We start from the raw sequence: 14,056 nt of genomic DNA on the forward strand, positions 1-14,056 counted from the left end.
CCGTTACACCCAATTAATTGGACTTAATTTTGAGTGCAACAGTAACTTCCCTTTGAGATGTTATGCCCTTCGAATCATCAGTTGCCTCTTACTGCAAACCACTTTTCAAGTGAAGAACAACACAATATTATCATTAAAGTTTATCTTAAAAACACAAACATATCACAAAACAAAATGGCAATGATGTTAGTACAGTATAACAGGATATTTACTATTAGCATTGTAAAACATTACTCAATAAGCAAACAAGAATTTTATCAAAAAAATATATCACAAAATGCTTTTGTTTTTTTCTAGAGCTGCACAGTTCTGTAAAAAAAAATTCTCTAAAACAATCATATAATTAATAACAGTGCAACCTCTGTAGAGTGACCCATTGTACAGCAACAATTCTTCCCAAAAGTAAAACTTTATTCTAAAATCAACCTCCCTGGGGCAGTATTTCTTAGCAGCAACCAAAACAACAACTTTGTCTCCCAAATGGTGATCACTCTACACAGGTTGTACTATACTTTTTCACACCTATCCACTGTCTCCATTTTGCATACTTGCTTTTTTTCTTTGCAAAATATAATTAAAATCTTCAAATATCATTCAATATTGTCTCCGCTTTACAAATTTGCTTTTTTTTCTCTTCCAAATCTTCAATTATCATTACCATACACCCTGTTACTTTTACTTAGATCTCTTTCTTACTTATCATTCACAAAAAAGTATTAATCTATAGGCATGCAGCTTAAAAAATATTAAATTTTTTTTTTTTTTTTTACCTCTGACCACACTAAATATCTGAAATGGACTCATCCATCATTCAATCTGGACCAAACCATTCCATCATTTTTAGGGAAAATTCAAAATTATTACTGACAGAATAGAGAAACAGATCTTGGTCTGCACTGGTTGCATGGCCACCAGTAGGCTTGGGATTAATATGATAGTAGAAATTTAATTTAAAGGTACTCTTCCATACTTTTGAATTTGAATTGATTTCCTTCGAAATATTATCAAAAATACATTTTAATTGTCCTTTTCCTTTTTAAATTTAAAAAATTAAACAGACAAATTTTAAATTTAGCATCAGTTACAAACCAACTGTCATTGTCAATTGTTACATATTGATAATTACATACATTTGTACCAAAGATGTTAAAAACATTTCTAAAACTTATTTTGAGTGATTTTGCGTGCAGGTCATCAATGAACAGTTATGACAAAGTCAACAGTTTAACAACAATCCACTGTAATAATAACAAAAAGGTCATAATGTTGAATATGTAACACAGTGTATAAAAAAATAACAAAACATTTGCCCTGATAGAAGTTACGCAAACTTTTCAGGAAACAGCACTAAACAAAAAAACACATCTAGCACTGTCTGTTAGTGTCAATAGTAATTATAATCAAGTTATTCAAAATTTTAAAGTTTAAGAACTCGAGTCAATTGTTTAAAATTATGAACATCAAAATAGATATTTATTATTTTTATATTTTACATCATTGATACTAAAAATAAGTTTTATATGCTTAAAGTGGATTGGTCTACAATGGGCACATTTTGCAATTGATAGAAACAATAGAAAAGTACCATTTGAATATCTGTATACAGTTTTGAATATTTATAAGACGAAAAAATAATATTTTATTCTAAAAACAAATATTTTTCTGCTATATATAGATCATGTTTTCATTAACTTACAGAATAATCATATTGTATTAAAGACCTTAAATCAAAGAGCAATTCACTTTAAGCCTTTGTATTTGCTAAATGTTTTACAAAATGGTATTGTTTCACAAAAATCTAAAACCAGCTAGTTGATTTGACAAAAATTGAAAAAGAAATAAATAATAATAAAAAATAACATTCTTCAAGAACAATTGCATGTACTACAGTGTAACAGCAAATAAGGACTTGCCTCCATTATGAAAGTTAATTTGCATGTCATTTGCATGTCATTAACATATCATTTGCATATTATATGCACTCCTTACTGTATATTATAGTTTCTGCAAAAAAAGCAGAAGAGGTTTTTATAAAAAAATGCCATTTAAGAAACAAAGTAAATAAAATAAAAATGGACGGTTTATTGACTACAGCAGCTAGAAAAATCTTTATACACAAAGATAACTGGCTTGTAAATGAGAAATCTCTGCTAAATGGATGGAAGAAAAGGCAGCACTAATTTTTATTAAAAAATTAACAAGAAAACAATAATTAAATTTGCATTTCTGGTGTTGAATCTATTAAAATACATGCAAAAACAACACCCCTACCCCCCAAATAAAAAAAATAAAAAGACAAAAAACATGAAAAGAAACAATTTTTTCTTTGAACATTTGAGGTTTACTTACAGTCTCAGAAATTAATACATATTTAGAAATCATATGACCCATCTGATTCTGAGGAAGAAAACCCAACTTTTCTAAGTTATGCATTATAATATTACAGAGTAAACTAAATAAAAAATACAAGGGGCTATAACTCTGAAGATTTTATGAAACATTATCTAAAGAAACATTGTGTTTAAAGTAACTAACCCACAAACAAATGGTTTTGAATTTAGACAGATTAAAAGTGCAAGAATAAAAGTGCAAATCTTTGAAAAAGCTGGAACATCTATACTTTTTATGTACTTGTTTAACCTTGTCATATTTTTTCCAATTTGTCAAGACACTGTGTGTGGGCTAGTGGCTTAAAGTACAATGGTCAAAATTAGAATAACAAGAAAACAAATGAATCACAAACCATCCTACTGTACTATTATTTTGTACAACTTTTTTTAAAATTTCTTCTTCATTTAACTGAAGAATTTCAAATACCATGTTAAGACATGAAATAAAATACATCGCATATTAAACGACGTATGCAACATCTTAAATAAACAAGAGCACCTCATGGGATTTTAACGCTTGTCTGTTATAATGTAATCAATTTATAAAAGTATTTTAAATTAAAAAGGGACATAACTCTTAAAAATATTAGGTTTTTCAGGATAATAGCCCTTGTCTTACAACTGCAGCTTGTCCTGATAAGCAAGTATTTCAAGTTTCAATGTTTAAATAATCGGCTACATTTAAATTTTTGCAGGACTATGCAAACAACAAGAACGGCGCCACGATCATAATAGCTTGACTTTTTCTTTAAAAACAGATGAGCTAATAAATCATAATTAAATTATTGGTGTACATAAACCTTACATAAACACTTATATATTAATCATAAAGGGATTGCTGCAATTTTCAGGACTTAATCAATTACAACAATTATTTGTCACAGTCCTTTGCATGTTTCTAAATCTAGTTTTAATCAATTACAGTGTAATTGATTATGATTGAAATAAAGTTCAATACACTGTCATATCCTGTAGGTTTGAGAGGGTGATAAATGAACTAATTAATCAAGGGAGCTAACCCTTTATGCATATATTTTATCAGGAGAAATAACTGTTTTACGGGTATATCTTATTAGGGGTGCTTATAGTTTAATGAATAAATCTTTTAAGGGGAGATAACTGTTAAAAATAAAGGTTTAATCAGGGAAGCTTACTGTTGAATGTATATATTCTATAAGGGGAGCTAACTGTTTTATGAATATATCTTATCAAGGGAGCTTACTGTTTTATGAATATATGCTATCAGGGGAGTGAACTGTTTTATGAATATATCATATCAGGGGAGCTAACTGTTTTATGAAAATTACCTTACTGTTTTATTAATATACATGTATCTTATCTGGGGAGCTAACTGTTTTAAGAATATATCTTCTCACAAGAGCTCAACAGGAAAGCTAACTGTCTTATGAATATATGTCATCAGGGGGAGCTAACTGTTCACTGAAAAAACAAAAGAAGGGGGGGTAAAATTTTAAAATTTTTTATCTGTTGGTTTTTTCCATTTCCCTACTGGAAAAATGACGTAGGGCTTGAAACCCGGTGGGAAAATTTCAGGGGAAAATCAAATTTCCAAAATGGAAAAATGAAAATAACAATCAATTAAAAATTTTCAAAAATATTGAAAAATAGAAAGCTTATCTTTTATTAAATAATGAGACTTCTTTCTAGACCCCTAAGAAAACTAATTTTAAATTATTAAGTTATTCCTGCCATATACTTATCTCAATCGAGCTACAATTATCTCCCTTTATCCAATTTCACAGCTTACTTCTAGAGATATTAATATGATCTCCATCTGTTCCATTAAAACTTACTTCGTGAAACAGATTTTTTCCCTTCACTCAATGAAGTGAAAACTTTCCTCAATCTGAATTTTTTTCCTTTATCAATGAAAACCTAATTCTTGAAAAATATCACCTCCCTTTCCCAAATGAAAATTACCTTCCAGCAGGAAATTGTCTCCTTTTACTCAATGAAAACTTACAAGCAGAAAATTGTGTTCTCTTTACTCAACTGATTTATCCCAAGTAGGTGATTACCTCTTTTTATTCAATGAAACAGAAGATTATCTCCCTTTACTCAATTCAAATGTACTCTTGCAGATTATCTCCCTTCACTCAATGCAAATTTACTTCTTGCAAGAAGAGATTATCTCCCTTTACTCAATGAAAACTTTAATTCTTGTAAAAAAAGAAATTATCTCCCTTTACTCAATAAAAACTTACTTCCTTTAAAAAAGATTTATCATCTCCCTTTATTCAATGAAAACTTACTTCTTACAAAAAGATGCAAATTTATTTCTTGCAAAACGAGATTATCTCCCTTTATTCAATGTGAAATTATCTCCCTTTATTCAATGAAAACTTACTTTCTTTAAAAAAGATTTATAATCTCCCTTTATTCGATGAAAACTTACTTCTAGGGGGTGACTGTCTACCTTTACTGCTACCAGTCCTCGGAGTCTCCTGGTTAACGCCTATCGGAGGTAGAGGCTGACTCTGTGACATGACAACAGGTATATCTACGTCAGATAACCGCACTCGTTTTGCTGTAGATGCACTGTGATTGGTTGGTGAGGAAGATGGGCGGGTGGTCTGTCGTGATCCTGGTTTAATAAATAAATAAATGATCAGTTTGAAATGCATTTAAGAAACAATATATCCCAAATAGTGGTTTATGAATAAAGTGATTCTATGCAGCAATAAAATCACTGTTTTGAGTAAGGATGCGAAAAATTATAGCCAGAGTGATATAATGATGCCCATCTGAAACAACAAACAGTGGTTTATCAAGACATTTTATCAAGAAACTAGAGGATGCTTTTGTAAAAAAGCGCATGTCTCCCCCACTGCACTGTGGCTTGACCTTTGACCTACTGACCCCAAAAACAATAGGGATCATCTGCTCTATAAGACCAATCATCCTATGAAGTTTGAGGGCTGTAGGTCAAAAGGAACTCTAGTTATCATCCGGAAACGAGAAATTGACCAACGGTCACTGTGACCTTGACCTTTGACCTACTGACCCCAAAAACAATAGGGATCATCTGCTCTATAAGACCAATCATCCTATGAAGTTTGAGGGCTGTAGGTCAAAAGGAACTCTAGTTATCTTCCGGAAACGAGAAATTGACCAACGGTCACTGTGACCTTGACCTTTGAACTACTGACCCCAAAAACAATAGGGATCATCTGCTCAATAAGACCAATCATCCTATGAAGTTTGAGGTCTGTAGGTCTAAAGGAACTCTAGTTATCATCCGGAAACGAGAAATTGACCAACGGTCAGTGTGACCTTGACCTTTGACCTACTGACCCCAAAAACAATAGGGATCATCAGCTCTATATGACCAATCATCCTATAAAGTTTGAGGGCTGTAGGTCAAAAGGAACTCTAGTTATCATCCGGAAACGAGAAATTGACCAACGGTCACTGTGACCTTGACCTTTGACCTACTGACCCCAAAAACAATAGGGATCATCTGCTCTATAAGACCAATCATCCTATGAAGTTTGAGGGCTGTAGGTCAAAAGGAACTCTAGTTATCATCCGGAAACGAGAAATTGACCAACGGTCACTGTGACCTTGACCTTTGAACTACTGACCCCAAAAACAATAGGGATCATCAGCTCTATAAGACCAATCATCCTATGAAGTTTGAGGGTTGTAGGTCAAAAGGAACTCTAGTTATCATCCGGAAACGAGAAATTGACCAACGGTCACTGTGACCTTGACCTTTGAACTACTGACCCCAAAAACAATAGGGATCATCTGCTCAATAAGACCAATCATCCTATGAAGTTTGAGGGCTGTAGGTCTAAAGGAACTCTAGTTATCATCCGGAAACGAGAAATTGACCAATGGTCAGTGTGACCTTGACCTTTGACCTACTGACCCCAAAAACAATAGGGATCATCAGCTCTATAAGACCAATCATCCTATGAAGTTTGAGGGCTGTAGGTCAAAAGGAACTCTAGTTATCGTCCGGAAACGAAGAATGGACGGACGGACTGACGGACGGACGGACGGACTGACGGACAGGGCAAAAACAATATGTCTCCCCCCGAGGTGGGGGAGACATAATAAAATCACTGCTTGGGATATATTATTTCGATTCTCACATGACATCAACAAATAAATGCTGCCATACCTAATATCAAGCTAAATTACACATATTTGTTTCTGTTCTTATTTTCAAAGAGTCACATTTTTAATGGTAATGTCACATGTCTAAATATAGATCGTCAACAGTAATTTTATTGCATATTTACACACAATTTCGGTCCTTCTATGTTCAATAGTGAAAAATGAGGGTTGTGTTAGAATTTTAACTAATATATAGTTATAAATAGTAAAAAGAGCACCTCATGTAGTGTTAATGCTAGACTGTTAAAATAACCACTTTTGACAAAAAAAATCTATGTTAAAAAGGGGAATAACTCCAAAAATATAGTTTTCAGAATGCCCCTAGTCGTACAACTGCTTCTTATCATAAGCTAGTATTCTAAGTTTCATATTGACACCTTTAAAATTGTTTTAGTAATGGCCAACTTCAAAGCCTTTGCATAAAGCTATTTCAGGCACAAATTGGCACCTGGGTAGAACCAACCTTCCCTAAGCTAGCTGAATAGCTTCCTCACATGACAGAATCCAAAGTTGAGATTCGAACTCAAAGTAGTGAGATACAAGTAATTTGAAGTTGTGTGAATAATTTTGTACAAGTAAAATTGTTTTAAATATTTGAAAGAATAATATGTTTTTTTAGTTATTTGAGTTAAGTTTGGTTGTAGATACATGTAATTGCCCGAGTAAAAATTGTTTCATTTACCTGAGTGAGGGCGGTCTGCTTTACCAGCAGAGTTCGGTCCAGGTCGGTTCACTGTCATATATGCCCGGAGATTATTATTGGCGGCATTTACCAGTCTGTCATTACTCAATCCTTGAGATCCAATCTGAGCACTGTAAAATGACATGTTTTATAAATAATCTATAAATACCTTATTTTATTTATTAATAATCTATTATAAATAGCATATTGTATTAATAAGCTATAAATATACAATTTAGCTTATTTTATTGATTAATAATCTATAAGTAGCATATTGTATTGATAATCTATAAATAGCTTATTTTATTAAGAATCTGTAAATAGCTTTGAAATGCCTTTCTCTGATTGGTTAAGTAATAATGTGAAATAGGATTTTTTATAACAATTATGATCTATTAATGAATTGGTTAAGATGCAACTCTTTAGTAAAACAAAAGGTGCACATTAGAACATAATTATTCACTGGGTTTTTTTATTCTAAAAATAGAATTTGTGGAAGGACGAGAAGTCGTGTCTATTTCATTGTCATTAATCAGAAAAAGCTTTTAAGAAACAGGTAAAAATCAAAGATAAGAAAGATAAGAAAAAACATGTATTTTTCATGAGCCTTTTAACAAAATCATATTTATTTGCCTGCTAAAAATACCTGTATTTGTATAATTTTATAAAATTAGTTTTAAAGATATTTGACAAATTAAATGTCCAAGAATATATGGCTTTATAGTTATAACACTAGAGCTGCTTGAAAAAGGTTATATAGAAAACAACCATTTACACACAACAATATAACCTGTCAAATGTCTTTATAACGAATTTGTATTGTTGCACATTTTGCTTCCTTTCATTAAAAAAAGATTCATTGAAATTTATTTAAAACTTGGTGGTGTTGGTGGTGTTGGTAGTTTTCACTCCAGATCACGGCAGTAAGCCACATTGAATTCACCAGAGCAGAGTTCAGCCACCGCATCGTTCCTGCTATGGGCAGGCTGTCAAGCAGTTTACCAGTACTAGTTGCCTTCACTTTTGCAAGGAACTGAAACTTTTGTACATAACAGAGCAGAGGTACATTGCAAATGACCTTCTTAAGATTTCATGATCAATCGTAACAAAAAAAGTGACCTGCACCATCCGGAAATCGAACCCAGGTCGCCGGATTCACAGTCCAATGCTCTTATCTATTGAGCGAACGGGACAGCCATAGATTTTGGAAAACTTTCATCATATCAACAATTATATACATTGAGACTATCCAATGAGAATCAATGTAACAAACTTTTTCCAATGAGAATCAATGTAACAAAATTTCAGTATTTTAATTTTGCAAATCGACCAATGAAAACTCACCTTATTGTATTTTGACCAATCATCATTCTGTTGATGTCAAGCTCGAGGATTCTGGGAGTGTTCACATTTCCTAAATAAGGGTTGTTGATTCCTTGATGTGAATCGGCCATCTAAATAAATAATAAAAGCATTTTGATAAACTTAATTCCTTACAAATGATCATACAAATGTATTTCAAATTTTGAGACAAGCTAGTACGTAATAAGTTAAACACTGTATGAACTGAAAGGGACTCCACTGAGGTTTTATGACATGATTGGAGTAGAAATCATTTTTCGAGACTAATGTTCCATTTGATGTAGGTCTAGACCAACAACTTGTGTGCTAAGTTTAAGGTAATTAACTCCGTATCACCAGAATAATTTTTATAATTGTGAAATGAATTGACTAAAAATTGAAGGGTTGCAAATCGGTCTAAGAAAGGTCATTCATATTAGCCCATAAAGTACTAGCAGCAAACCAGATATTTCTGTACAACTTGTTGGCTTTGTTACTTTTTTTGTTTGTTTGTTATGGGTTTTACGTCACATCGACACAGTATAGGTCATATCGCGACATTCCAGCTTTACAGTGGTGGAGGAAGACCTCAGGTGCCCTTCCATGCATTATTTCAGGCACGAAAGAGTTGTATCTTAACCAGTCGTTAATAGATCATAATTGTAGTAAAAAATTATATTTCACATTATTACTCAAATAACATTAACCAATCAGAGAATGGCATTTCAAAGCTATTTATAGATTAGTAATAAAATGCTATTTATCGATTTTTGACTAATATGCTATTTATAGATTATTGATCAAATAAGCTATTTATAGATTATTTATGAAATATGTCATTTTACAGTGCACAGTCTATCCCTGCATAATCGTAAGAGGCGACTAAATCAGTTCTAATAACTGGAGTCTATGCATCTCTTAGTTCCAGCAGGTGAGGTGGTTTTGACCCCAGGTGTTGCTTTGAAATTTGTAACACCCAAGGTTAGCCGAAAACATCTTTCCTGTTTCATGGCCATTTGACCTATACTATGTTAATGCATCGTTAAACCAAACAAACATACAGAATTATGAATATATCTCTACTTTGTAATAAAAAGATCTGTTATAAAACAGCTTACACACCTTCCATGTAGAACCTGGTTGAGCTGCCATGTAGCCTACAGATGAACCCATCAGACCAGTACTGTCACCTTCTAGAGGCCCCCTGACCTCATATTGACCTTGACCCACATTCTGAAATGAGCAAAGGAATTATTCTCAAATATAATGTATTCACATAAAACAAAACTCAAAAATTTATTTTCTTGTTGTAGAAGTGGGCTCTTAGTAGAACTGCTAAATAAAAGAACATGAAGTCTCTAGCAGGATTAACCTCTGACCTAAGGGTGAGTAGCAAGTGGTACTTAGTAACTAACCATAACCACTGAGCCATGATGGCCTTAACAATTCAGTTCCCTTAACTATTTTACAACTCCTTTATAATGACTCTTAAATCAAAAACACACCTTGACAGAGCCTGAATTAGGCCTATTTGATTTACTTCCAGAAGTTGCTGTCGATCTTGGAACACAAGTTTTAGGTCTATTTCCTGAACATACTCTGTTTTTAGCATTTATTATTCCAGTTTTTGGTCTACTTTTTTCATTGTACTTGATTTCCCTTGTAAAAATATCACTTAGCCTTGATTCAGGTCTTTCATTAACACTGAGTCTTGAATTCGGCCTAGGACAGACACTTGCCTTTGAATCAGACCTAGGAAAAGCATTTATCACTGAATCAGGCCTAGGACAGGAACTGATCCTTGAATCAGGCCTTGAATTGTCATTTATAGATGATTTTTCTATACTTTCACACAGTTTACTTTCTAACCACATATTATCAGTTTGTGACATAGACTCATAAACATCAGACTGTCTTTTATCACACTGACTGTATAGCACTTGAGTATGTTCTGAAACTGTTGAACCAGTCAAACTTTTCTCATTTTGTTGGAAACCAGTCCAGTTTTCTTCAGGTCCACTGACACTATCAGATATTCTTGAACCAGTCATGTCATTTTCACTTAACCTAGATTCTGACCTCAATGATTCTACTGTTTTAGAGTTTTGTATGTCAGAAAGGCCTGATTTTGGCCTTGTTTTGTATGTGTGTGTAGATTTTGGCCTAGGTTTATAACTAAGCCTAGATTTTGGCCTTTCGGCTATTTCTAGCTCAAATCCCAAAACTGTATCTAGGCCCACTACAATCATTTTGAATCTGTTGTTCTTTCAGTCCTTGAATTTATGATGTTTTAGAAGATCATACAAAATGCACTTTTCAATGATTTAACAACCTTATTATATGTTTAAAGTAACGAAAATTACATATATTTCATTATTTATTGTTTTTCAATTTTACTGATATTCCATTATCAAATGTTTATCAATTATATTCCATTTTCTAGTTTTTATCTATTTTAATGATATTCCATTTTCTCGATTTATCAATTTTACTTTTCCAGTTTTATCAATTTTACTGATATTCCATTTTCTTGTTTTTATCAATTTTACTGATATTCCATTTTCTTGTTTTTACCAATTTTACTGATATTCCATTTTCCAGTTTACTGATATTCCATTATCTACTGTTTACCGACATTCAATTATTTAGTGAAGTGTATATCCATAAAAAATTCTTCATTTGCATCATACTTTTTTCTAAATTTCAACCATTTTACTGCCTTTTTTTTATTACAAAAAATTTATTATCACAGGGTTTATTTAGTGACTGTTCAGCAACAAACTAAAACTCTGAGTAAAATCTGTTTTAACGCATTTAGTTTAAGACCGTCTGCAATTTTAATCCAAATAAAATCCTTGTACAAATTAGTCCTTTTATATATGCCCCATGCTATCTAATGCTATCTATCTATCAACATTTATAAAAATCCAAACAAATAAAGTTTTTATTCCACATCTTAATATTTATTCAGTATATGTACACATGTCCATTAATTTCACTAATATTTCAGGTCGTGTAACCAAACTAGGCTATTCTAACCAAGAGACCAAGCGACCTCGGCCTCGGATTAAATGTATTCAGTATATTCGGTGCTATTTAATTTCAATTATGTCACTAATGCATTGAATTCAATGCTGATATTAAATATTGAAAATCTTCTCCGCGCGTAATAATCCTTCGACCTGCAAGATCCAACGAGCAATTTGATATACACTTAAACCCCCGTACTGTATTTAAACACCTCTTTACAGATTATAGAATTCCAATTAGAAACCATAAATAATCTTCTTCCCAAAAGTAAATAAATCTAGAATATGATATGAATAGCTGATACAAAAACCACTTTCAATTCTTAAATATCTAATATATTCAGCCCAGGACGGGACAAACAATACAGCGTACAAGCAATTATAGAACCAACTATAAAACATTTTATAGAAACCATTGACTTGTCTGACTGTCGACAGCACTCAACAAAAGATTCTTTGACAGTAATTTTATCATATTATACATTCACAATCAATCATTTACAACAGTAGAATTCAATTTTCTATGTTTGCCATACACATTAATTATATATTGGAAAATCAATTACATAATTGCTCAATAAACATTGTAAAGATAGAAAAACAGACTGATAGAAAAACAAATAGACAGATGAAAGGGATACTCTGGCAAATTAATGACAAAATATTAAACTCAAACCACACTAAAATGACATTTCCCAGCATGAATTTTTGTATAAATTATATAATATTTTGGGTTTGAAGCATAAATATATCTATATATGTTGAACAAAATTTAGACACCGACAGAATCACTGAGTAGTTTTAAAACAAGTCATGTGACTTGAGCAAACCCTGGCAGTTACAATAACAGATATCCTGGATATTAATTGTATGATTGAAACAAGTCTTAGTCATTCATTTGACATGTTCCTTAACGTTTCCAGAGTTCAATGTGACAACTTTTGCGAAATCTTAATGCTCAAACCTGACCCACATGTGTCAAATGAGGAAACCACCTGATCTTATTCTTAAATATAAGGAGAAACATTTTGTTCCTGTGACTGCCTAGCATATTCATTTTGATGATATTAACATTATGATGAATGAAAAATTCAAAACGAAGACATGAAAATTTTGCCTGTGTTTCTCTTTAAATGACTGGTCTAAATAATATTCAATTGAAAACTAAGAAACATTTTTTAAAAATTTACTTTGATAAATCTTACACTGAAATTCCTGTCTCTATAGATTTCCTGCTTTTTGACCACACTTGAGCTACTTTAATATCAATCTGTGTTTCGGCTAATTATAAACCTGTGATCTGGTTTAAAGGTTCTGCTAAATTTCAACTTGTACACCAGTTTAAAGATTCTGCTAAATTTCAAGATGTGTTCAGGTTTAAAAATTCTGCTAAATATCAACCTGTACACCAGTTTAAAGATATTGCTTAACATCAAGACATGTTCAGATTTAAAAATTCTGCTAAATAAAAGCTGTGTTGAGATTTAAAGATTCTGCTAAATATCAAAATGTGTTCAGGTTTAAAGATTCTGCTAAATATCACAATATGTTCAGGTTTAAAGATTCAGTTACCAGTAAATATAAACCTGTGTAATTTAAGATTTCAAAATGCAGCCAAATAGTATCAATCTGTGTTTAGATTTTAAGACTCAGGTATACATCAATTTGTGTTCAGGTATAAAAGATTTTGCTAAAATTCATAATGTTTTGTTCAAGTTTAAAAAGACTCAAATTCAAATACCATTTCTAAAAACTAATCTTTGTTGAAGTTAGAACATTCTTTGAAACATGAAGCTGGTCACGTAGTCACGTAAACTTTAGCAATTTTAAGGTCACATGGACTTTAACACACATTGCCTTCCACACCATGAGTGCAATAACATAAACCTGATAGACTACTGTATTTTAATCAAATATCAAAGGATGGGTCACAACTTTGGTAATAAAATCTGGAAAATGTTGATTCCATCACAACAAAAGTACATGTATATGAAAATTGCTAACTCAGGGTTTGATTTAGTCTGTACATGAGGGATAATGAAAAATTTCATCATCCCTAATGGCCCCTAGCACCCGCCAAAGTAGAGTTTCAAACCTATAATCTCTGCATTTAGAGGCAGACACATCTTACCATGCACTGCCCAATAAATTTAAGTTTTGAACATGTCTGTAGAAATTCCTGTAGACAGATGACTGATGACCTAGTTTCTTGGCAGGTAAAAATCTCATAGGTCAATAATAATTACATTCTGACATTTGATAACATTTAACATTTTCAGTGGACTTAAGTACTAATGAAACTGTCAGAAGCTTAATAAAGCCCTGTCATCCTCTAAAGCATTCCTATCATAAAATGATCCCTCACTGAGTTAAGGCTACTTTTGTAACTGCTACCTGTGGCATATGAAATTCACTACTACCAGTAATATAGGCTTTTCAATATGTAACCTTTGACAAAAGCAATTCAC

General features: G+C 32.1%; 1 protein-coding gene across 1 annotated transcript in view; it reads right to left on the reverse strand.

The window, feature by feature from the left end:
• Positions 1 to 4,774: 4,774 nt before the first annotated feature.
• Positions 4,775 to 14,056, reverse strand: part of LOC132742165 (myosin-6-like) — a 159,160-nt gene continuing 149,878 nt past the window's right edge. The window contains exons 38-41 of the mRNA XM_060730493.1: positions 9,682 to 9,792; positions 8,563 to 8,672; positions 7,219 to 7,349; positions 4,775 to 4,995 (exon numbers count right to left, since the gene is read on the reverse strand). Of these exons, the coding sequence (XP_060586476.1) occupies positions 4,775 to 4,995; positions 7,219 to 7,349; positions 8,563 to 8,672; positions 9,682 to 9,792 (573 nt within the window). The remainder of the gene's footprint in view (positions 4,996 to 7,218; positions 7,350 to 8,562; positions 8,673 to 9,681; positions 9,793 to 14,056) is intronic.

The sequence above is a fragment of the Ruditapes philippinarum genome, unplaced genomic scaffold (assembly GCF_026571515.1).
Source record: "Ruditapes philippinarum isolate M1 unplaced genomic scaffold, ASM2657151v2 ctg1133_1_1_1_1, whole genome shotgun sequence".
NCBI lineage: Eukaryota > Metazoa > Mollusca > Bivalvia > Venerida > Veneridae > Ruditapes > Ruditapes philippinarum.